General features: G+C 44.2%; 1 protein-coding gene across 4 annotated transcripts in view; it reads right to left on the reverse strand.

The window, feature by feature from the left end:
* Positions 1-8975, reverse strand: part of PPP3CC (protein phosphatase 3 catalytic subunit gamma) — a 117823-nt gene extending 108848 nt beyond the window's left edge. For 2 of the 4 annotated variants that reach the window (XM_060787606.2, XM_060787603.2), the window contains exon 1: positions 8673-8975. In XM_060787606.2, coding sequence (XP_060643589.1) covers positions 8673-8727 — 55 coding nt within the window. In that variant the 5' untranslated portion in view covers positions 8728-8975. The remainder of the gene's footprint in view (positions 1-8672) is intronic. The other 2 variants (XM_060787604.2, XM_060787607.2) reach the window with 2 other exon arrangements.
* Positions 8976-26099: the final 17124 nt, after the last annotated feature.

Genomic DNA, 26099 nt, shown 5'->3' on the forward strand with positions numbered 1-26099 from the left:
AGTAAAAGAAAACAGACAACATCTGCCAAGTCCAATTAGGCTTGCTTCTTCGATGGCCTCGATGCCAACAGCCTTTTGCTTCCTGCTGATTCCTGTACCATACTGCTGACTTCCTAACTCAAACATTTGGGCTATGAGTGAAATATTAAGTTACTGGAAAGTAACCCACAGAAAAGACTTAGGATGCATCTACATAGAATTAAGGCAGTTTGACACCACTTTAACTGCCATGCTATAGAATCACGGGAGTTGTATGTAGTTTTATGAAATCTTTATACGTTTCTTCCAAAGAGTGCTAATGCCAAACCAAATTGCAAATCCCAGAATTACATAGCATTCTAAAAGATATTTAAAATGGATTAGTCAGTTTTACTATGCTCTACACATCCTTACAACCAATCTAAATTTAAAAAAAATACTGGGAGACAGGATACCTCTCTTTTCCAAACGCATCCACCCTTACGTCCCACCTCGTAATCTAAGATCATCCGGGGAGGCCCTGCTCTCGCTCCTCTCAACAGCACAGATGCGCCTGGTGGTGACAAGAGACAGCGCCTTCTCGGCTGTGGCCCCCCACCTATGGAACACACTTCCAAATGAGGTAAGATCCACTCCCTCCCTCCTGGCTTAAAAAATAAAATAAAATCATGGTTCTGGGACCAGGCCTTCAGACAGTAGATGTATGCAGCATTTTAGAGGGACAGTGACTGGAACGGCGATTCGACAGACCAGACTGTTTTATTGTTTTAATGCTTGTTGATGTATTGTTTTAATTGTGATTTTACTATTGTAATTGTTTGTATTGGCATCGTATCGGTGCCCAACGTAAGGCATTGAATCTTGCCATTATTTATGTGTAAACCGCGTTGAGTCTTCCCAGGGTGAGACAGTATATAAATACTGTAAATAAATAAATATTATGGAATTCTTTTAACACATGTTGAAAGGGAGTTCAAGATCTACACTAAGGGCTGATGTACTTTCACTTCTGATTACCCCATATAAACATGTTCTAAAAGAGTGGCAGGAAGGAGAAGGTTATATTGTTGTGTTGCTTATTATATTGTTTTGCACTTCATGTATTTTATTTTTTGGTTTATTATGTTTTGTTTATATTGCTGTATATTGTACTGAAGGGCGTGGCCTCATGTAAACTGCACTGAGTCCCCTTGCGGGAGATGGAGCGGGATATAAATAAAATATTGTTATTATTATTATTATTTTGACTACAACGAATCAGCATCTAATCTGTGTGTTAAGTCTACAAAAATAAAATGTCCATCAGCATGGAAAAGGAGACAGGAAAAGAAAGGTATTTCTATTAAAGCTTTAGTCTTTCAAATAAAGTTTTAATCTAATTGCAACACAGACATAATCAGTATTTTTAAAGAAGTATTCGAACCCAATGTTACAAAAACAGTCAAGGATACATAAATACCTGGTTGTACACAAACAAAACAGTGCCAAGTATTTAGAGTAGCGTTGGAACAGAGAACAACGAGCAAACAAAAAAGCCTAGAGAAGAAAGGGCAAGTGCTCTTGCAAGATTATTTGGCAGAGATTTAGTTAACAGCTGTAACAGAAAAAAGATCAAGGCCAAGATAGCTGGCTCCAATAATTTCATGGTCCCAAGTGCTCTTAGTTTCTGCACCTTGAACAGAGAAGTGCAGAGTCTATGAAACAGATCTTTCCTAAATCAGCGAGTATAGTAGATGACACCAGATTAATTAGGACAGCTAAATCTACATTGTAAAAGCCTTCCACTAATCCAACAGCTTCTCGATTAACATTTTGCCCTCATGCCTATTAACTATTTCCAGTATCACCAGTTGTTTTAAAGTACCATGTGCCATTTCAGGCACAATTTCTGAAGGGGAGTGGGAATCTCTGCCTATTAATTAACATATAATTTTGAAAATCAGAAAGGAGGCATAGCTGAAAGAAAGTGGTTGCGTGGTGCTTCTAAGACTCACAAAGACAAGGAATCAGAGTAAAGCATGAAGTTATTTAAGAATGAGGGGTCAAAGGGAGACAGTTTAGTACCAAAACTTTTGTTTTGCTAATGCAAGGTTTTTGTTTGTCTTCAAAATCTGTATGTATGATTATTTGCTTAATGGCCATGCCCCTATGAATTTACTATTTAACATATCATGTTAATCTGTTTCAGCATTAAAAAAGGGAGAAGGAATCTAGAAGTACCTTTGAGATTTATTTTAGTACTTGCTTGGGGACCTGGCAGTGCCCAGATTATTTGAGAAAGGCATTGTTTGATAATATCAGTTTGGTAATGTATAACACTATTTATTAGGGGGGGGGGGGGGAGCCAGTATTTCCTTTGGTTTTGTTTTTTTACGAATGCTCCCATTAGAAAATGCATAAGGAACTACAATTTCCAGAATCATGGGTCAATCCTCCCCAAACCAGGCCCGTATGCACAGTCGGCCATATTGGGTCTGTGTACCAAGTTTCGTCCAGATCTGTTATCGACTGGGTTCACTGCTCTCTGGGTATGGGTGAATTACAACACCTAGATTCCCAGGCCAATCACCTCCAAACGCAGACAGTATTTACACTTAGCTATGTTGGGTCTGTGTGCAGGCATGTAGCCGGGGGGGGGGGGGGGCTTGAGGGGCTTCAGCCCCCCCCCCCCGAAATTCTCATGGTGGTCCGCGAGAAGGCCTTACGGGTGTATTATTTAAACTGTTATGTTTATTCATATCATGATCTGATCACCCTATTCAATATATCCCATATGCATGGGGGTATTGGGGTAATGATACAAAAGGTTTGCTAGGCTAGACCCTCTTTCACTCAGACTCAGCCCCCCCCCCCGAAACTCAGCCCCCCCGAGCCCCCCTGAAAAACATTCAGCCCCCCCCCCCGAAACAAAATCCTGGCTACGGGCCTGTCTGTGTGCCAAGTGTGTGCCAAGTGTGGTCCAGATCCGTCATCAGGTGGGTTGAGTGCTCTTAGGATGCAGGTGAACTACACCTCCCCAAATCAAGGTCATTTCCCCCAAACCCCTGCAGTATGTTCAGTTGGTCATGGGACTTCTCTATGCCAAGTTTGGTCCAGTCCATTCAGTTGCTGATCAATTCCTCTGTGTTTGTTGTGTGCCATAGGAAAGGGTACAAAAGAGTTAAGGGAGAGACAGTGGGCGGGGTCATGCAAATTCCACACAAGGAACCCTGGGATGCCTGCCTGTGGTGGAAGAAACACATCAAATCAAGGATGAAATTGAATGAATGAAAGCATTCCTTGGGTGTTGGGCCGTAGTGTTTGAGGAGGACATTGGCAGTGTTTGGGCTACATGTTCATGGCGCTCGCTATAACCTGCAATGTCAGTTGAGGGAATGCCTTTGGAGGCTTCTCAGCACTTGGCACTATGGCCTGTTTGTGGAGGCGAGGCTGTCTGTGGACACCTCTGCCACATACAGACATGCACATTTTTCTCTTTTATAATGTGTATAGATATAGATAGAAGATGAGGCATCCAAATAAGTGGATTGCAAGATTCAGTAGTCTAAGCACTGTTGCTAGATTCCTGCTCCACCACTTTCTTGTTTGTTGAAAGAAGGAGCGGGCAAATTCTGAGGTTCAGTCACTAGATATTAACTCCCAATGAAATTGACCCTCCATGAACAGAAACTCTCCAAATAGCACACAATGGGAACAAATCTCCAGATATCACATACTAGGAATAGACAACAGAAGAAGGCAATGACATCAATTCCTTGCTCACGAGCTTCCCAAAATACGTGACTAGCTACCTTTGGAATTGCCTTACTGCTCATGTATTCCAACACAGTCATTCTCACACTACTACAAAAATGCTTGATGTGAACTTTTTCCTCTTCATATGCATCAAACCTCACTGCTAACAGTCTAAATGTGCAATCTAGTTAACAGATAAGGCACAGGCCTCCGAAAGACACAACAAAAGGGTATCAACTACTGCTCTGGTCCCAGCCTCCATGCAATTCATCAATACTGTTTCCTTATTTCCTTCCTCCTTTCATGCCATTGCTCCATCTTCTTTTCGATCACAAGAAAAAGAGCATTTCTCATCTTAACCCATGGGACCAACTTAACCCAACTCCCAAGACAGACAGAGTCAAATCTCCCCCTGCCTCAGGCTGGCACTTGTGCAATTTTATGTTTTGTGACAGCAACAGAAAGCCAGAGTCAGTCTCCCACTCCACTTCTCTGTGTTTCAAGACTTCTGCAAAGCTGGCATTTGCCTTCAAGTCATTCATCAAGGTATGGTGACCTGTGAATTTTATGGGGTATTCTTAGGCAAGAAATGCATAGACATGGTTTGCAACTCACTACCTGTATACCCTACATCACCTGGCATTCTGCAGAGCAACCTCAATCAAAATAAACTGTGTAGCCAATTAGCTCTCCTGCCATATAACACTGCAACTGGAGAATTAAGGTGGGAGATGAAGGGATAATGTGATCTTCTCATTTCATCTAAATAGCTGCTAAATAACTACTTAAATCAATGCCACTCAAACTAAATCAAGGGCCCTATTCCATCATATTAAATCCCATATGTAGGTTGGACATCTCTTATCCAGAATTCTGAAATAATAAAAAATGTACCAAAATTCTCAACACAGGTGGTTGAGATGGTGACACTTTTGCTTTCTGGTAGCTCAATGCACATAAAAGTTGTCTCATGCCCAAAATATTACATAAAATTGCCTTCAGGGTATGTGTGTACTGAGGAAACATAAATTATAATATCATGTTTAAACCTGGGTCCTATCTTTAAGGTATCCCATGATGTCTGTATATGAAAATATAGGTATCCCAAAATAAAAAAAATCCAATATGCTCCAGCTCCCAAGTATTTCAAATAAGAGATACTCAACCTGTAATGCAGCAGATGGGTAAGCTTTCCTATCTCACTCAAAGTGACTCACGCCCATTTTATGGTGCAACCGATTATGAGTTTGTTTTGAATGGGTCAGATAATGAGAGATCTTTGACCCAAGTCTGAACTCAAAAATCATTTATATTTACATTTCATATAATAAATAACAACATTATTTGTTTCCTTCAACTCCCCATAGTTGAGTTGGACACAAAACAGTTAAAACATCCAGATAAAATATAGTATAAAACAAATATCAAAATACATAGTACACAGATTAAAATATAATACTAATATTTTACTGTTTTCAGTGTTGTTATCTGCTTTAAGTCTCCTTCTAGGGAGATAGAAGGTGAATACAAAGAAATGCAATAGTATTAATGCAATGTAACATTAAAATTGATTATTTAAAACTGACTGGATAGGCCTGCTGGAAGAGATAGGACTTTAATTGTGTTTTAAAATCCCACAGGTCATCTACACCTGATACACATTCCACCTGAACCACCTGAAAGCTTGTTGGAGATAGTATTTTAAGGATGTTGTGCATGAAACTTAACATTGAGCCCATTGAACCGCCTAAAAGCTATTTGGATAAAATGTTTCTAACAAAGTTGTGCATGAAATTTAACATTGAGCAAACGGAACCACCTAAAAGCCACTTGGATATAACATTTCTAACAATGTTGTGTATGAAACTTTACACTGGGCACATTGAACCACCTAAAAGCGATTTGGATGTAATATTTTTAACAATGCTGTGGATAAAACTTTACATTGGGCACATTGAACCACCAGTGACACCAGAGGCACTGGAAGTGGCTCCCTTCTAGTCAAAGGGAATGTAGTATAATGCCAAGTTTTTAGCTTTGTTTGTGGTTTTTCTATACATTTTAACTGTACTCTCAATTCACTTCTGACATAAATAAAACCACCAGAAAGCTATTTGGATATAATATTTCTACCAATGTTGTGCATGAAATTTAACATTGGGTACACTGAACCACCTGGAAGCTGATTAGATATATTTCTACCAACGTTGCGCATAATATAGGGTACACTGAACCACCTGGAAGCTATTCAGATATAACATTTCTAACAGCATTGTGCATGAAACTACACATTGGGCACATCGAACCACCTGAAAGCTATTTGGATATAATATTTCTAACAATATTGTGCATGAAACTTAACACTGGGTACAGTGAACCACCTGAAAGCTATTATTCTACCAATGTTGTGCATTAAACTTAACATTGGGCACATTGAACCACCTGGAAGCTAATTAGATATATTTCTACCAATGTTGCGCATAATATTGGGTACACTGAACCACCTGCAAGGTATCTAGATAGAATATTTCTAACAATATTATGCATGAAACTTTGAGTTGAGCATGAAACTTCACAATGGGTATGTTGAACCACCTGAAAGGTATTTAGATAGAATATTTCTAACAATGTTGTGCTTGAAGCTTCTCATTGGATACACTGAACCACCTGAAAGCTGTTATTCTACCAATATTATGCATAAAACATAACATTGGGCACAGTGAACCACCTGGAAGCTAATGAGAAATAACATTTCTAACAATATTGTGCATGACATTTCACATTGAACCACCTGAAAACTATTTGGATATAATGTTTCTAACAATATTGTGCATAAAACTTCAAAATGGGCACAATGAACCACCTGAAAGCTATTTGGATATAATATTTCTACCAGTGTTGTGCTTGAAGCTTAACATTGAGTACACTGAACCACCTGAAAGCTGTGATTCTACCAATATTATGCATAAAACATAACATTGGGCATACTGAACCACCTGGAAGCTAATTAGATATAATAATGTTGTGAAAGGAACTTCACATTAGGCACTTTGAACTGCCTGAAAGCTATTATTCTACCAATGTTTTGAATGAAACGTCCCACTGAGCACATTGAGCTGCTTGAAACCTATTTGGACATAATATTTCTACCAATGTTGTGCTTGAAGCCTAACATTGGGTACACTGAACCACCTGAAAGCTGTTATTCTACCAATGCTGTACATGGAACTTCACATTGGGAACATTGAACTGCCTGAAAGCTATTTGGATATGTTTCTAACAATATTGTGCTTGAAGCTTCACATTGGGCACATTGAACCAGTACAAAGCTATTTGGATATAATATTTCTACCAGTGTTGTGCTTGAAGCTTAACATTGCATACACTGAACCACCTGAAAGCTATGATTCTACCAATGCTGTGCATGAAACTTCACATTGGGCACATTGAACTGCCTGAAAGTTAATTAGATATAATATTTCTATCAATGTTGTGAAAGGAACTTCACATTGGGCTCATTGGAATGCCTGAAAGCTATTAGTCTACCAATGTTTTGCATGAAGCTTCACATTGGGCACATTAAAACAGCAAAAAGCTATTTGGATAGAATACTTCTACCAATATTGTGCATGAAACTTCACATTGGGCACATTGAACCACCTGGAAGCTAATTAGATATAATATTTCTAACAACGTTGTGCACGAAGCTTCACATTGGGCACACTGAACCACCTGGAAGCTAATTAGATATAATATTTCTACCAATGTTGTGAAAGGAACTTCACATTGGGCTCATTGGAATGCCTGAAAGCTATTAGTCTACCAATGTTTTGCATGAAGCTTCACATTGGGCACATTGAACCACCTGAAAGGTATTTGTCGAGCATGAAACTTCACATTGGGCACATTGAATCAGCAAAAAGCCATTTGGATATAATATTTCTAACAATATTGTGCATGAAGCTTCACAATGGACACATTGAACCACCTGGAAGCTAATTAGATATAATATTTCTAACAATGTTGTGCACGAAGCTTCACATTGGGCACACTGAACCACCTGGAAGCCAATTAGATATAATATTTCTACCAATGTTGTGAAAGGAACTTCACATTGGGCTCATTGGAATGCCTGAAAGCTATTAGTCTACCAATGTTTTGCATGAAGCTTCACATTGGGCACATTAAAACAGCAAAAAGCTATTTGGATAGAATACTTCTACCAATATTGTGCATGAAACTTCACATTGGGCACATTGAACCACCTGGAAGCTAATTAGATATAATATTTCTAACAACGTTGTGCACGAAGCTTCACATTGGGCACACTGAACCACCTGGAAGCTAATTAGATATAATATTTCTACCAATGTTGTGAAAGGAACTTCACATTGGGCTCATTGGAATGCCTGAAAGCTATTAGTCTACCAATGTTTTGCATGAAGCTTCACATTGGGCACATTGAACCACCTGAAAGGTATTTGTTGAGCATGAAACTTCACATTGGGCACACTGAACCACCTGAAAGCTGTCATTCTACCCATGTTGTGCCTGAAACTTCACACTGGGCACACTGAACCTCCTGAAGGGGATTTGGAGGTAACATTCTCCCCGTGTTGTGCACGGAGCGAAGCCTGTATCCCCTGAGCCCCCAGCCAGCCCCATGTGAGGCATGTTGGGGGTCTTTCAGGGCGGTGCGGCCCCTCCCCCCTCCTCCCTCCCTCCGTGGCAACGTGCTGGGGGCCTTCTTTCTCCTCAGAAGGGGGGGTCTGGCGTGGGAATGTACCCCCCTCCCCCCCCTTGAGGGTCCTTCTCCATAGCGACGGCGAGGCCTTCCCCTGCTGCCAGGGAAGGAGGCCCGAGCGAGGCCCTCCCTCCTCCTCCTCCTCCTCCTCCTCCTCCTCCTGCCGGCCTGGCGGAAGTGGCCCCACCCGCCCGAGGGAGCCCCCCAGGCTCACCCTTGACGATGCGCTCCGTCGTGGACAGCTTCCCGCTCAAGTTGCGCCCGGACATGTTCCCTCCGCCGGTCCGGCCGGCTCCTGCCTCCCCTCAGGAGGGACCGGGGATCTCTCTCTCTCTCTCTTGAGGAGGAGGAGGCCGAGGCGGCGCTGGAAGTGGCGGCGCGACAACTGGGGAATCCTCTCAGCGCCCTCTCGCTCTCTCTCTCTCCACCGCGCATGCGCCGGCGTCGCTCCTCTTCCCACTTGGAGCTGTCAAGGCTTCCGTTCCCGCTCAACGCGCATGCGCAACACAACTCACTCCCGCCTGCCTTCCTTCCTCACCCCACAGGCTTTTAACACAGCCGCGCATGCGCTGAGAGAGGCCTTTTCTTCGAAGAGCGCGCGTTCTGATTGGTCGACGTCACGCGAAAGGGGAGGGGGAAGAGAAGAGGAGAGAACGAGCAAGCCGAAGCTCCCCCAGGTCACGTGACCCCGCCCTCCTCTCAGCGCCCTCTCTCCACCGCGCATGCGCCGGCGTCGCTCCTCTTCCCACTTGCAGCTGTCAAGGCTTCCGTGCCCGCTCAACGCGCATGCGCAACACGACCCCTTCCCTCCCGCCTCCCTTCCTCACCCGACAGGCTTTTAACACAGCCGCGCATGCGCAGGGAGAGGCCTTTTCCTCCGAAGAGCGCGCGTTCTGATTGGTCGACGTCACGGGAAAGGGGAGGGAGGGGGAGGAAAGCCGAGGCTCCCCTAGGTCACGTGACCCCGCCAGGTCCCGCCAACGCGCATGCGCAACACAACTCCCTCCCGCCTGTCTGCCTTCCTTCTTCACCCCACAGGCTTCTAACACTGTCGCGCATGCGCAGGGAGAGGCCTTTTCCTCCGAAGAGCGCGCGTTCTGATTGGTCGACGTCACGGGAAAGGGGAGGGAGGGGGAGGAAAGCCGAGGCTCCCCCAGGTCACGTGACCCCGCTCTCCTCCTCCTCCTCCTTCATTCCGCCATTTTGAAAAGTAATTGGAGTTGCTAGGAAACGCAGCTGGGCCGTCGAAGGCTTTCCTGAAAGGCCGGAATCACGGCGTGGCCGTAGGTTTTCCGGGCTGTCTGGCCACGTTCCAGGAGCATTCTCTCCTGACGTTTCGCCTGCATCTGTGGCAGGCACCCTCAGAGGTTGTGACTCCTGTGGAAACTTAAGAAAAGGGGGTTTCTGTACCTGTGGAATGATATCCAGGGTGGGAGAAAGAAAGAAAGACCTCTTGTCTGTTGGAGGCAATGTTACAATAGGCCACCTTGACTAGCATTGAATGGCATAGCAGTTTCGAAGCCTGGCTTCATACTGCCTGGGGGAATCCTTTGTTGGGAGGTGATTAGCTGGCCCTGATTGTTTCTTATAGAATCCTAGAGTTGGAAGAGACCTCCTGGGCCATCATCCAGTGCCACCTCATTCCGCCATGAAGCAGGAATATTGCATTCAAAGCACCCCTGACAGATGGCCATCCAGCCCCTGTTTCAAAGCTTCCAAAGAATGATGTCCCGGGTGGGAGAAAGAAAGAACTCTTGTCTGTTGGAGGCAATGTTACAATTGGCCACCTTGATTAGCATTGAATGGCAAAGCAGTTTCAAAGTCTGGCTTCATGCTGCCTGGGAGAATCCTTTGTTGGGAGGTGATTAGCTGGCCCTGATTATTTCTTATAGAATCCTAGAATCCTAGAGTTGGAAGAGACCTCCTGGGCCATCCTCCAGTCCAACCCCATTCCGCCAAGAAGCAGGAATATTGCACTCAAATCACCCCTGACAGATGGCCATCCAGCCTGTTTCAAAGCTTCCAAAGAATGATGTCCCGGGTGGGAGAAAGAAAGACCTCTTGTCTGTTGGAGGCAATGTTACAATTGGCCGCCTTGATTAGCATTGAATGGCAAAGCAGTTTCAAAGTCTGGCTTGGAGGAATCCTTTGTTGAGAGGTGATTAGCTGGCCCTGGTTGTTTCTTATAGAATCCTAGAGTTGGAAGAGACCTCCTGGGCCATCATCCCGTACAACCCCATTCTGCCAAGAAGCAGGAATATTGCCTTCAAAGCACCCCCGACAGATGGCCAGCCAGCCCCTGTTTCAAAGCTTCCAAAGAATGATGCCCTGGGTGGGAGAAAGAAAGTACTCTTCCCTGTTTGAGGAAATGATACAATTGGCCACCTTGATTAGCATTGAATGGCATAGCAGTTTCAAAGTCTGGCTTCATTCTGCCTGGGGGAATCCTTTGTTGGAAGGTGATTAGCTGCCCCTGATTGTTTCTTGTCTGGAGTTCTCCTGCTTTTGATTGTTGTTCTTTATTTATTATTATTATTATTATTATTATTATTGTTATTAACTTTATTTGTACCCCGCTAGCATCTCCCGCAGGACTCGATGCGGCTTACAAAGGCCAAGGCCTCAACACAACAACAGCAAAACAATAACAATACAATTTAAAGCAAATTAAAACATAAGCAATAAGAAAAAAAATACATCAATTACTCAATAAAAACCAGGGCCGGGCCAGTGACGGGTACAGGTTAAAAAGTGCTGGGTGTGGCAGGTGGTATTTTGGATTTCCGGGCAAGTGCAGAGTGCAGAGAGTCTTAAACTCTAATAAAGTGCTTCTGGGACATAGTCTTGGGGGTTATCCTATTCCGGAAACGCACATCGGAATAGCCAGGTCTTCAAGTTCTTCATGAAGACTGCCAACGTGTTATGATTTTGGAGGTTTTTTTTAAAATAAAGGATTTTCCCCAGGCAGTAAGAAGCCAGACTTTGAAACTGCTAGGCCTCTGAGGAGCTTAGTTTTGAGATGGGGAGAGTTTGAAACTGAGGGCCCTTCCAGTCAGGCCCCTTCCACACAGCTGAATAAGATCCCACATCCATCTGCTTTGTTCTGGGACTCAGATAACCAGGCCGCTTTCACACAGCTGAGGAACATCCCACATTATCCGCTTTGAACTAGAATGTATTGGAGTGGGGACTCGAGTAACCCAGTTCAAAGCAGATGTTGTTATTCTGGGTTATAGGGCTGTGTGGAAGGGGTCCCAGAATATCAAGGCAGGTAACCCATAATATCTGCTTTGAACTAGGATATCTGAGTCCACACTGCCATATAACCCAGTTGTGGGATGTTTATTCTGGGTTATAGGGCTGTGTGGAAGGGGTCCCAGAATATCAAGGCAGGTAACCCACAATATCTGCTTTGAACTGGGATATCTGAGTCCACACTGCCATATAACCCAGTTGTGGGATTTTTATTCTGGGTTATAGGGCTGTGTGGAAGGGGTCCCAGAATATCAAGGCAGGTAACCCATAATATCTGCTTTGAACTGGGATATCTGAGTCCACACTGCCATATAACCCAGTTGTGGGATTTTTATTCTGGGTTATAGGGCTGTGTAGAAGGGGTCCCAGAATATCAAGGCAGGTAACCCACAATATCTGCTTTGAACTGGGATATCTGAGTCCACACTGCCATATAACCCAGTTGTGGGATTTTTATTCTGGGTGATAGGGCTGTGTGGAAGGGGTCCCAGAATATCAAGGCAGGTAACCCATAATATCTGCTTTGAACTGGGATGAGTCCACACTGCCATATAACCCAGTTGTGGGATTTTTATTCTGGGTGATAGGGCTGTGTGGAAGGGGTCCCAGAATATCAAGGCAGGTAACCCATAATATCTGCTTTGAACTGGGATGAGTCCACACTGCCATACAACCCAGTTGTGGGATTTTTATTCTGGGTGATAGGGCTGTGTGGAAGGGGTCCCAGAATATCAAGGCAGGTAACCCACAATATCTGCTTTGAACTGGGATATCTGAGTCCACACTGCCATCTTATTTACTTAGGTGATCCCTCGTTGTCTGAGTAGGAGAATCTTCCAGAGTGAATCTGTAGGTGACTGTGGAGCCCTCTTCCCTGCTCTGCATCTTCTCCCACAGTGAGGGCATTGGTTTCCAGGTGGAAGGCGGTCCCGGTGGGGGTTGGCTTGACACACCTTCCTCTTGGCACGTTTCTCTCTTTCACCCTCCATTTGTGCCTCTTCAAATTCTGCAGCACTGCTGGTCACAGCTGACCTCCAGCTGGAGCACTCAAGGGCCAGGGCTTCCCAGTTCTCAGTGTCTATGCCAGAGTTTTTGAGGTTGGCTTTGAGGCCATCTTTGAATCTCTTTTCCTGCCCACCAACATTCCATATTCCGCCCTTGAGTTTGGAGTAGAGCAACTGCTTTGGGAGACGGTGGTCAGGCATCCAGACAAGATGGCCGGTCCAGCGGAGTTGATGGCGGAGGACCATCGCTTCAATGCTGGTGGTCTTTGCTTCTTCTTCCAGCACGCTGACGTTTGTCCGCTTGTCTTCCCAAGAGATTTGCAGGATTTCTCAGAGGCAGTGCTGATGGAATCGTTCCAGGAGTATCATGTGACGTCTGTAGACAGTCCATGTCTCGCAGGCGTACAGCAGGGTTGGGAGGACAATAGCTTTATAAACAAGCCCCTTGGTATCCCTACGGATGTCCTGGTCCTCAAACACTCTCTGCTTCATTTGGAAAAATACTGCATTCGCAGAGCTCAGGCCATGTTGTATTTCAGCCTCAATGTTGACGTCTGTAGACAGTCCACGTTTCGCAGGCGTATAGCAGAGCTGGGAGGACAATGGCTTTATAAACAAGCCCCTTGGTCTCCCTATAGATGCCCCAGTCCTCAAACACTCTCAGCTTCATTTGGAAAAAAGCTGCACTCGCAAAGCTCAGGTGGTATTGTATTTCGGTGTCAATGTTGACTTTGGTGGAGAGGTGGCTGCCAAGGGAGCGAAAATGGTCAACGTTTTCTAATGTTACACCGTTAAGCTGGCATTGGAGAGGGATTGGCATTAAATGTTTGCCGTATATATGCTGTGCTCCGCCCTGAATCCCCTTCGGGGTGAGACGGGCGAAATATAAATGTTTTAAATAAATAAATAGTCGGGTGACTGCTGAAAGAGCACTTTGGTTTTCTCGATCTTTAATGACAGGCCGAGCTTCTCGCCATATAATCCAGTTCAAAGGAGATATTGTGGGATTTTTATTCTGGGTTATATGGCTATGTGGAAGGGGTCCCAGAATATCAAGGTAGATAACCCACAATATCTGCTTTGAATTGGGATATCATAGCATCCTAGAGTTGGAAGAGACCTAGCGGGGACGTGGTTTTAAAAAGGGAATTTTCAGAGATGTTTCCAATGCCTATAGATCATGATTTACTGCCAGATTGGCCTATTTCTGCACTACAAAAATGCTGGTTGTTTGAGAAATCAGTGCTCCAGAGAAGAAGTTACTATTCAAGGATAACAGTATATCCGGACAAAACCATCTAGCTGGTCTCTAGTTAGAACCCCCAAGTTTTGCAGTTCCTCTGAAGTCATGTTTGCAACAGACTATCAGATAATTAATAATAATAATTAATAATAATAATAAACTTTATTTATACCCCGCCACCATCTTCCCAAGGGGACTCGGGCCACTTACATGAGGCCAAGCCAAACAATACAAGGCATCTGTTGTAGTTGAGTCTCCTAGTACCGTTACTACTGATGAGAGGAGTAGCAGAGGTAGAAAGAGAGGTACTCAAAGTTTGGATGAGGAACAACAAAGAAAGAGAGTTAGGGAGATATTCATGTCTCCTACAGACGAGGACTCATTTGAGGGTTTCTCAGAAGAAGAAATGGAGGAGGAAGGAGATGAAAGCAGGGGTGTAAAACGGATTACTCGGGAGCAGGAGTCTGACGAGGAGCGTCAGAGGAAACGGATCCGTGATATACTTCCTGCTCCAACTGAAGAAGAAGATTTTATGGGATTCGCTGGAAGTGATGGGTCTGGTAGTAGTTCCCAGGAGGGTGGGTTGGATTGGACTTGTGTGCAAGAAGTGAGAGGTGTGTATACACAACCTACATCCAGCAATACTTTTGAAGGGTTTTCTGGGGACTGGCAATCTGGTGATACATGGGGAGACCTAAGTCTTGATAAGAGATGGAAAAGCTGGCAAGAGGGGTGTTGATGATCAGCTGTGGAGGCTAGAGCACCTGATAGCGATGAGGAAAGGGTGGAGGACAGCTCATCAACAGATTTATTTATCTTGTCATCAGCAACCATACCATTGTATTGCATTTCTAACAGAACAAAACAAACAAACAGATACAAAACCACAAAGTTTGCAAGTTTGGTAGTTGATTAAATGTCCTTTGAGCAGTCTCTGGCCCCTTGGAGTGCCTCTGGTGTTGCCGCAAGAAGGTCCTCCATTGTGCATCATGTGGCAGGGCTCAGGGTGCATTGCAGCAGGTGGTCAGTGGTTTACGCGTCTCCACACTCGCATGTCGTGGATTCAACTTTGTGGCCCCATGTCTTGAGGTTGGCTCTGCATCTCGTGGTGCCAGAGCGCAGTCTGTTCAGCGCCTTCCAAGTCGCCCAGTCCTCTGTGTGCCCAGGGGGGAGTCTCTCATTTGGTATCAGTTCTGGGTTTGAGCATGCCACTTTTGGACTCTCGCTTGCTGAGGTGTTCCAGTGAGTGTCTCTAGATCTTAGAAAACTATTTCTTGATTTAAGTCGTTGACGTGCTGGCTGATACCCAAACAGGGGATGAGCTGGAGATGTCTCTGCCTTGGTCCTTTCACTATTGGCTGCCACTTCCTGGCGGATGTCAGGTGGTGCAATACCGGCTAAGCAGTGTAATTTCTCCAGTGGTGTCGGGCGCAGGCACCCCGTGATGATGCGGCATGTCTCATGAAGAACCACATCCACTGTTTTAGCGTGGTGAGATGTGTTCCACACTGGGCATGCGTACTCAGCAGCAGAGGAGCATAGCGCAAGGGCAGATGTCTTCACTGTATCTGGTTTTGATCACCAGGTTGTGCCAGTCAGCTTTCGTATGATATTGTTTCTAGCACCCACTTTTTGCTTGATGTTCAGGCAGTGCTTCTTGTAGGTCAGAGCACGGTCCAGAGTGACTCCCAGGGATTTGGGTGTGCTGCAATGCTCCAGTGGGATTCCTTCCTTCCCAGGTAATAATCCTCAGAGCTCGGGATGCTTGTCTGTTCTTAAGGTGAAAGGCACATGTCTGTGTTTTAGATGGATTAGGGATCAGCTGGTTTTCCCTGTAGTAGGCAGTAAGAGCACCTAGAGCTTCGGAGAGCTTCTGTTCTACTGTCTCAAAGCTCCCTGCTTGAGCCCGCCACTTTTGGACTCTCGCTTGCTGAGGTGTTCCAGCGAGTGTCTCTGTAGATGTAAGAAAACTATTTCTTGATTTAAGTCGTTGACATGCTGGCTGATACCCAAACAGGGGATGAGCTGGAGATGTCTCTGCCTTGGTCCTTTCACTATTGGCTGCTACTTCCCGGCGGATGTCAGGTGGTGCAATACCGGCTAAACAGTGCAATTTCTCCAGTGGTGTCGGGCGCAGACACCCCGTGATAATGCGGCATGTCTCATTAAGTGCTTGATAAAAACAGGCTTGGGTTGTCCAGTATATATGCTCAAGCAATTCTCCTTGGTATGAAGTGTGTGCATCCTACTCTGTGAAACCTTCCCGCATAATACAAATGCCTTTGAGGTGCCACGGGACACTCAATGGGGTTTTTAAAAGGTGGCTGTTCCTTGACGTAGCCGAGGCCAGACTTGCTGCCAGAAGCCTCGGAGGAAGGCTGCCCATCTGGAAAAGGGATTTCCGCTGATCTTCTCTTTCCCCATGTATTGATGTATTAATTCCTGGTAACCCCACAGAGGTGGCATCTGCCCAAGTGGGCTCTGGCTCAGCGGAAGCTTACGCCAGCAGTAAATATTAACACGTTGATCTTCCACAGCCTGTTGGTTTTCCACATGCGGCTTGCATTGGGGGAAAGGCTGCTCCCTCTCAGGTGTAGTCAGTGGGAGAAAATGCAGTATCACCTTGATTTGCTATTTTCCTTGTTGACTTAGAGCAGATATGGGCAAACTTAGGTACTCCCGCCAGGTGTTTTGGACTTCTTTTTGAAACATATTTTATTATGTTATAAACGCAAATCAATAAGCCAAATTCCAAGTGTTACACATATAAATCCTAAGTAATTCAACAAATATTAAAGACATTGTGCTAATTTACACTGGTGTCGATTACATTATCCCCACCTTCCCTCCCTCTCCCTCCCTCCTCAACCACCGTGTATTTCTACTAATCTTGCAGATCCAGCCACCAGTAGAGTCTTTGTATTATTTTTTCCTTTGATGTGATTGTTGGCTCCTCCATTTTTCACCCAGTTGAAGTAGACCTTCCATCTATTTGTAATGACCTTTTCTTTGTCCATTCTTGGTGTTTCCTTAGTCATAATTCCCATAATATCTAACAGCACTTGGTCAGACATCTTCTTCTTAGGCGATCCCTGGTTGGACGAGTAAGATGGTCTTCCATTATGGGTTTCCTTGTGGGTCTGTATGTGGCTGTGGAGCCCAATTCTTGATCTGCATCTCCTTCCACAGTGAGGGCATTGGTTTCCAGGTGGAAGGCGGTCCCGGTCAGGGTTGGCTTGACACGCCTTCCTCCTAGCACATTTCTCTCTTTCACCCTCCACTCGTGCCTCCTCAAATTCTGCAGCACTGCTGGTCACAGCTGACCTCCAGCTGGAGCGCTCAAGGGCCAGGGCTTCCCAGTTCTCAGTGTCTATGCCAGAGTTTTTAAGGTTGGCTTTGAGACCATCTTTCAATCTCTTTTCCTGCCCACCAACATTCCGTTTTCCGTTCTTAACTTCGGAGTAGAGCAACTGCTTTGGGAGACGGTGGTCAGGCATCCGGACAACGTGGCCGGCCCAACAGAGTTGATGGCGGAGGACCATCGCTTCAATGCTGGTGGTCTTTGCTTCTTCCAGCACGCTGACGTTTGTCCGCTTGTCTTCCCAGGAGATTTTCAGGATTTTTTGGAGGCAGCGCTGATGGAATCGTTCCAGGAGTTGCATGTGACGTCTGTAGACAGTCCACGTCTCACAGGCATAGAGCAGGTTTGGGAGGACAATAGCTTTATAGACAAGCTCCTTGGCATCCCTACGGATGTCCCGGTCCTCAAACATTCTCTGCTTCATTCGGGAAAATGCTGCACTCTCAGAGCTCAGGTGGTGTTGTATTTCAGTGTCGATGTTGACTTTGGTGGAGAGGTGGCTGCCAAGGGAGCTGAAATGGTCAACGTTTTCTAATGTGACACCATTAAGTTGTATCTCTGGCATTGGAGAGGGATTGGCTGGTGTCTGCTGGAACAGCACTTTGGTTTTCCCGATGTTCAGTGACAGGCCAAGCTTCGTGTATGCTTCTGTGAAGGTGTTTAGAGTGGCTTGTAGATCTTCTTCTGAATGCGCACAGACGACATTGTCATCAGCATACTGGAGTTCTATATCCATCTATTTGTAATGACCTTTTCTTTGTCCATTCTTGGTGCTTGCTTAGTCATAATTCCCGTAATATCTAACATGTAAGCATAGCTCTCCCACACCAGTGTCAGCTGCATTAAGATCACTCTGAGCAAAAGGTCATGAGATCGAAGCCAGCCCGGGTTGAAGTGGGTTTCCAACCAATTGTGTGTAGCCTGTTGTCGACCTTTGCAACCCGAAAGACAGTTGCATCTGTCAAGTAGGAAAATAAGGTACCACCTTAAAGTGTGGGGAGGCTAAATTAACTGATTTATGAGGCCATAAAGAAGACTCCAGCAAAGCATTACAGCAGGGAAGCATGCGGGGAATGCGGAAGTGCTTCATCAGTGTTGCAGATGGACGATGAAAGCGACAGCTCCCCTGGATGCCAGAAAACGTTAAATAGCCTCTGTGTATGTCTGTATATGTTTGTACGTCAAAAATTGGTATTGAATGTTTGCCATATATGTGTACACTGTAATCCGCCCTGAGTCCCCTGCGGGGTGAGGAGAAGGGCGGAATAGAAAAGCTGTAAATAAATAAATAATAATAAACATTTACAAACACATCGCCCCACCACCAAGGCCTGAACAGGTATACTTTCCTTTGCCATATATTTATAAATCAACCATTAATCAAATGTCATATCCAACATTCCTGACCATTTTCGCTCTCTAAAGCATATGTAATAAAGACTGACCCAAAATCTGATCTGTTAATTTCCCCCCTGAATGGGGAGGTTTGGAATGTAGCCTTAAATGATAAACTAACAATGGAAATGAGGGTCTACAATCAGCCTAGTTGTCATCACCTTGGTTTTTTTTTTTATGTTTAACCACAACCCAGCTTTTGCACTTTGTTATTTCACCTTGGTTAGAAGGCTCCTCAGCTCCTCCTCGCTTTCAGCCATCAAAGTGGTATCATCTGCATATCTAAGGTTGTTAATGTTTCATCCGCCAATTTTGACTCCAGCCTTGGATTTGTCAAGTCCTGCACGTCTCATGATGTGTTCTGTGTAGATGCATGCTAAGTCTTCCAGCAAAGCTCTATGGTCAACTTATGCTAGAAGCTGATGGGAGAATCACACTAGAGGACTTAGAACATTTTAATCAAAGCTACAAATGTGGAGGGATAAGTTGTGCTTCTAAATTTTCTAGCTACAAATGATGGAAGGTGTTGTGACTCAGCTTGACTCTGAGTCTGAAGCTGAGCTGTTTGGGCCTTCTGAGCCTGACTTTGGCCTGCAGGATGACGAGGAGGCTGATGGGTTTCAGATTCCTGTACATGTTTCAGACGGGGCTGATAGTGTGGCTGCTGAAGGAGAAACAGCAAGTCAGTCCTCAGGGAAAAGGAATGTTCCTGCAGTTAGAGAGACTGATAGTGAGAGTGAAATCCCACACGGCCAGGTGGAGGATCCGTCCCAGCTGGACCCAGATAAGGGGTTGCATAGCTTTACAGATAATTAATTAATGAGCAGACCAGATCGTTTGCAATTAAGGCTTTGGAGAAGCACTCGCTTGGCCAGCAAGCGAGAAGCCAAAGGTGCCAAAGGTCAGCGCAATGCTTTCGTGTTCGCAAAGGGTATTTAGTCTTGTATCTGACAGGCAGTTTTTGTCAGTCCAGCATTCCTCTTCCCGTGTTAACTTCTGGAGGTTTTCCTTGGCTTTTCGCAGCACGCTTCTGGCTTACTGAGTCTGGGATTTGGGTCTTGTTTTCAACTGTTTACCATGGACTTTTGTTTGACCATTGCTAAAGGATTATGTTCCATGTTTTTGCTTTTGGATCTTGGGAACTTTGCTTTTGCATTTAAGTCTCTGTTTTGCCTATGGACCTATTGCATTTCCATTTTTTTTGTTTTGATTTTGCTTTTTTTCAATAAACTACAAAAACCTACAGCTTTGGTGTGGTGGTGTCTGGAGCAAGGTGGAAACTATCCTGAGTTGCAACAGAAAAACACTAACAGATTCCCTTCCTTTGCTCTTTCCTTTCATATTTTTTGTTTACAAGTCCATCCTTTAATTGATTTCGTCTACTTTGAGTGATCATATTTGTCTGACAAAACAGGACGGAAAAAGAAAGAGCTAGCTCTAACAGTCACTACTATACTTCTGTAATCCTGGGTTTTTTATTTCTTGCTCTTTTCTGTCATATACCTTTTTAAAAAAATGCAATGCAAAATGCTTCCGTCAAAAAGAGTTAAGTACATTTTGTTCCTACTGTCAACCACAGATGTATGAAACAAAAGGGTTCCATGCATTGACTGCTTTTTATATGCTAATCTCTTCAACAAAAGGAAGACAGTTGTTTTGCTTTCAGTTGAGTGAAAGAGGAGTGAAAACCGAAAAATCAAATGCAGCAAAAGAAGAAAAATACTTTCTCACACTTTTTAGTTTTAATGCTCTTAGATCTTTATGCAAGAACGAGAGCATTCCTATGGAAGAGTGTCCCATACATGTTATCTTTAAGGCACCTTACAATATTTTACTCATAGATCTGTAGAAAAATGGAAGGTGCCTTGGAAGTAATAGGTAGCTCTTATAAAATCCATAGATTTGCTTCCAGTAGAAACGTAGAAGCACTTATTCTATGCAATGCTCTATGACAGTGTTTCTCAACCTGGGGGTCGGGACCCCTGAGGGGGTCACGAGAGGCTTGTCAGAGGGGTCACCAAAGACCATCAGAAAACATATGGAGTAGTAAATAAAATTTTCTGTTGGTCATAGGGGTGTTGGTCATAGGGGTGTGGGAATTTTGGCCCAATTCTATCATTGGTGGGATTCAGAATGCTCTTTGATTGTAGGTGAACTATAAATCCCAGCAACTACAACTCCCAAATGACAAGGTCTATTTTCCCTAAACTCCAACAGTGATCGTATTTGGGCATATTGAGTATCTGTGCCAAGTTTGGTCCAGATCCATCATTGTTTGAGTCCACAGTGCTCTCTGGATGTAGGTGAACTACAACTTCAAAACTCAAGGTCAGTGCCCACTAAACCCATTCAGTATTTTCTGTTTGTCACGGGAGTTCTGCCTGCCAAGTTTGGTTCAATTCCATTGTTGGTGGGGTTCAGAATGCTCTTTGATTGTAGGTAAACAATACATCCCAGCAACTACAACTCTCCAATGACAAAATCAGGCCCCCTACCACCTCACCAGTATTCAAATTTGGACGTATGGAGTATTTGTGCCATATTTGGTCCAGTAAATAAAAGGCATCCTATATATCAGATATTTACATTATGATTCACAATAGTTGCAAAATTGCAGTTATGAAGTAGCCACAAAAATAATTTTATGGTTGGGGGTCACCACAACATGGGGAACTGTATTCAGGGGTCACGGCATCAGGAAGGTTGAGAACCACTGCTCTACGAGCTGCTCAACATCAAAATACATACATGAAACATGGGAACGCAATCTCAAAAGCGTGCACTTTTCACACTTTGGGCATTACTGCCACCTTCTGTTGAAGTAATAGCACTACATCTAACACTACTTAACCAGCAATCAACTGTAGTTGTAGGTTTTTTCAGGCTATATGGCCATGAAAGCCTTCGACAATACAATCAACTGTAGGTTTCTGCTCTGTATGTGAGCGCATTTCAATAGGTTTACATTAAGTATGGAGGAACTACTATATGTTTTGTTGTTGTTCATTCGTTCAGTCGTCTCCGACTCTTCGTGACCTCATGGACCAGCCCACGCCAGAGCTCCCTGTCGGCCGTTACCACCACCAGCTCCCTCAAGGTCAGTCCAGTCCCTTCAAGGATGCCACCCATCCATCTTGCCCTTGGTCGGCCCCTCTTCCTTTTGCCTTCCACTTTCCCCAGCATCATTCCCTTCTCTAGGCTTTGCTGTCTCCTCATGATGTGGCCAAAGGACTTCCACTTTGTCTCTCGTCTCCTTCCCTCCAGTGAGCAGCCGGGCTTTCTTTCCTGGAGGATGGACTGGTTGGATCTTCTCGCAGTCCAAGGCACTCTCAGCACTTTCCTCCAACACCACAGCTCAAAAGCATCTCTCTTCCTCCGCTCAGCCTTCCCTAAGGTCCAGCTCTCACATCCGTAGGTGACTACTACAGGGAAGACCATGGCTTGGACTAGGCAATGGATCTTGGTTGCCAGTCTGATGTCTCTACTCTTCACTATTTGATCGAGACTGGACATTGCTCTCCTCCCAAGAAGGAAGCGTCTTCTGATTTCCTGGCCACAGTCTGCGTCTGCAGCAATCTTTGCACCTAGAAATACAAACCCTGTCACAGCCTCCACGGTTTCTCCCTCTATTTCCCAGTTGTCAATCATTCTTGTTGCCATGATCTTGGTTTTTTTGACGTTTAGCTGCAACCCGGCTTTTGCGCTTTCTTCTTTCACCTTGATGAGAAGGTTCCTCAGCTCCTCCTCGCTTTCGGCCATCAGAGTGGTGTCATCTGCATATCTGAGGTTGTTCATGTTTCTTCCAGCCATTTTCACCCCAGCTTTGCATTCATCCAGCCCCGCACATCCTCGCATGATGTGTTCTGCATACACGTTAAACAGGTTGGGTGAGAGGATGCAGCCTTGCCGGACGCCTTTCCCAATCTTGAACCCGTCTCCTGTTCCGTGGTCAGTTCTGACTGTTGCTCCTTGGTCCTTGTACAGATTCCTCAGGAGAGAGGGAAGGGGGCTTGGGGTGCCCATCCCACCCAGAACTTGCCACAATTTATTATGATCCACACAGTAATAGTAATAGTAACAGTAATAGGCAGCTCTTATAAAATCCAGTTTGGCTTCCAGTAGAAATGTAGAAGCACCTATTCTATGCAATGCTCTATGAGCTGCTCAGCATCAAAATACAAACATGAAACATGGGAACACAATCTCCAAGCGTGCACTTTTCACACTTTTGGCATTACTGCCACTTCTGTTGAAGTGATAGCACTAAACCTTACGCTACTTAACCAGCAATCAATTGTCAGTTTCTGCTCCGTATGGCAGCTCATTTCAATAGGTTTACATTAAGTATGGAGGAACTACCATATGTTTTACACCAAGGCAAATGTACAAAACCTAGTTGATGTTCTTCACAGCACCAAACCATTGGATCAGTTGGGTCACTGAAGTTTCCCTTGGGTTCTTACCTTCCAAAAAGTAGTAGCTGGTAACTCAGAAAAGATCCCTTTCACTTGTGTTATACTATCTTTGCAATACAATGAGTCCCTAGTATCTGGTGGTGCAGCGGTTTGAACCGCCGAGCTGCTGAATTTGCTGACCGAAAAGTTGGTTCAAATCCGGGGAGTGGGGTGAGTTTATATTATTTATTTATTTACTTCATTTATATACCGCTTTTCTCAGCCCTTGGGCAACTCAAAGCGGTTAACAATAGCAAAATTCAATGCTCAACATCATAAAAACAGTTAAAAACCATGAAAACAATAGCATAACAAACAGTTAAACATCAATATAACATCTCGTTAGCGTCTCAAAGAAGAATCAAGATCCAATCTCATCATACGTTGTTCCGTATTCCTAAATTCATTACGCTCCCTATTCAAATGCCTGCTCAAACAACCAGGTCTTCACTTTCCTCCGAAATGCCAATAGGGAGGGGGCGATCTAATTTCTGTAGGGAGGGCGTTCCATAGCTGAGGGGCCACAACTGAGAAGGCCCTGTCTCTCGTCTCCGCCAAACGTACTTGTGTTGCAGGCGGGACCGTGAACAGGGACTCCCCAGATGATCTATGTCCTAGCTGGTTCATAGGAGGAGATACGTTCAGACAGGTAAGTTGGGCCAGAACCGTTTAGGGCTTTATAGGCCAATGCCAGCACTTTGAATTGAGTTCCTGCTGTTAGCCCCAGCTTCTGCCAACCTAGCAGTTCAAAAACATGCCAATGTGAGTAGATTGGGCCTTCTCGGTGGTGGCTCCTCGGCTGTGGAACGCCCTTCCTACGGACATTAGACTAGCACCATCTCTAATGGTATTCCGCAAAAAAGTGAAGACCTGGCTGTTTGAGCAGGCGTTCCAATAATTAGTGCAATGATTGGTTAATGAACATTGGAATGGAATAATGGATGACGAATCTGGAACATGTTTTTGATGACGAGACGACAGTGAATGGGTATTGTAGTAACTGTTTATTAATTGTATAATGTGTTAGGTTGTTAACTCTATACTGTAGCACTGAATTTTTGCTGTTCGTATTTGTTTTGAACCGCTGTGAGTAGCCTTCGGGCTGAGAACAGCGGTATAGAAGTAAGGCAAATAAATAAATAATAAATAATAGATCAATAGGTACCGCTTCTGTGGGAAGGTAACGGTGCTCCATGCAGTCCGCATGACCTTGGAGGCGTCTACGGACAACGCCGGCTCTTTGGCTTAGAAATGGAGATGATCACCAGAGTCCCAGAGTCAGACACGGCTGGACTTGATGTCAGGGGACAACCTTTAACCTTGGGCAACCAACACCAAAAACGTGTAACCCTCTGTTATTAAAATACAACACTCTTCGACTGCCATTACAGAATAAAGTTTATTTATGGAATTTTACAAATAACTTTACAAGTCACGAGACATAAGTTATATTCTTTGTTTCAAGAAGTTTTCTTACAACACCTGAGTTATTCCAATACTGAGATGGGAAAAAAAAACCTCCTAAAAAGCAGAGATATTAAAAATACAAACAAAAATCAAAGCTTGTTCAAGGTTTGGTCAGTGTTGCAGTCTCCCCTCGAGATCTCTCCCCTCGAAAGTTAAAACGTCTAGTACCAGCGAGGGAGATCTTCGCTTCTCTGGGAACGCTCCGAAATCATATTTGCCATATCAACGGCTTCTGTAAATTCTATAAATATAAAGGTTGCAGTTCTATGCAACTTCCCTGAAATTAAGCCCAAAAAAAGCCAATGGAATTTGCTTCTGACAAACACATATAGGCATAGAACATGGCTGCACATGAAATGCATAGGCGATCTCATAACTGATTCCATATGGGTTGTTGTACGTTTTTCCGGGCTATATGGCCATGTTCTGGAGGCAATTTTTCTCCTGACGTTTCGCCTGCATCTATGGCAAGCACCCTAAGAGGTTGTGAGGTCTGTTGGAACTAGGAAAATTGGGTTTATATATCTGTGGAATGATGTCCAGGGTGGGACAAAGGACTCTTGTCTGCTGGAGCTGGGTGTGAATGTTTCAACTGGGTTGTTGTAGGTTTTTCCGGGCTATATGGCCATGTTCTAGAGGCAATTTTTCTCCTGACGTTTCGCCTGCATCTATGGCAAGCATCCTCAGAGGCAGTGAGGTCTGTTGGAAGTAGGGAAAATGGGTTTATATATCTGTGGAAAGACCAGGGTGGGACAAAGGACTCTTGTCTGCTGGAGCTAGGCGTGAAGGTTTCAACTGACCACCTTGATTAGCATTTGATGGCCTGGCAGTGCCTGGAGCAATTTTCAACCTTTAATTCAAATCCAGAAGTATATGCACTAAGGTGTTCAGATGAGTGGCTGCTATTTTGTCAGGGTCCCTCGATTATTATAAGTCCAAAAAAAGTTAACAGTCCACAAGTTTAGTGAAAGCAATAATCTGTTAGTTCTCTGAACAACAATACTACACAGGATAGCATCAGTATTAGAACTAAAAAATAAAATAAAATCAATCTCAGCTCCTTCAAACTAATATTTTAACAACATAGAAGAAAATTCCGAGTCTAGGTTTTCCTCTCTGTTGTTTTGCTGTTGTAATTTTTGACTTTTTTTAATACTGGGAGCCAGATTTTGTTCATTTTCATGGTTTCCTCCTTTCTGTTGAAATTGTCCAATAATAAATATTATTTATTATTAAATATTTTAGAGTTTTTTAATATTATAAATATTATAAAATGTGATTGTTTGGTGTGGCTTGCTGGTGCCTGGGGCAATCTTTTGTTGGGAGGTGATTACAACGGCAAAACAACAGAGAGGAAAGACTCAAGGACATGTAATCACCTCTCAACAAAAGATTGCCCCAGGCACTGCCAGGCCATCAAATGTTAATCAAGGTGGTCAGTTTATTTATTTATTTATTTATT

Source organism: Anolis sagrei, chromosome 7 (assembly GCF_037176765.1).
Source record: "Anolis sagrei isolate rAnoSag1 chromosome 7, rAnoSag1.mat, whole genome shotgun sequence".
Classification (NCBI taxonomy): domain Eukaryota; kingdom Metazoa; phylum Chordata; class Lepidosauria; order Squamata; family Dactyloidae; genus Anolis; species Anolis sagrei.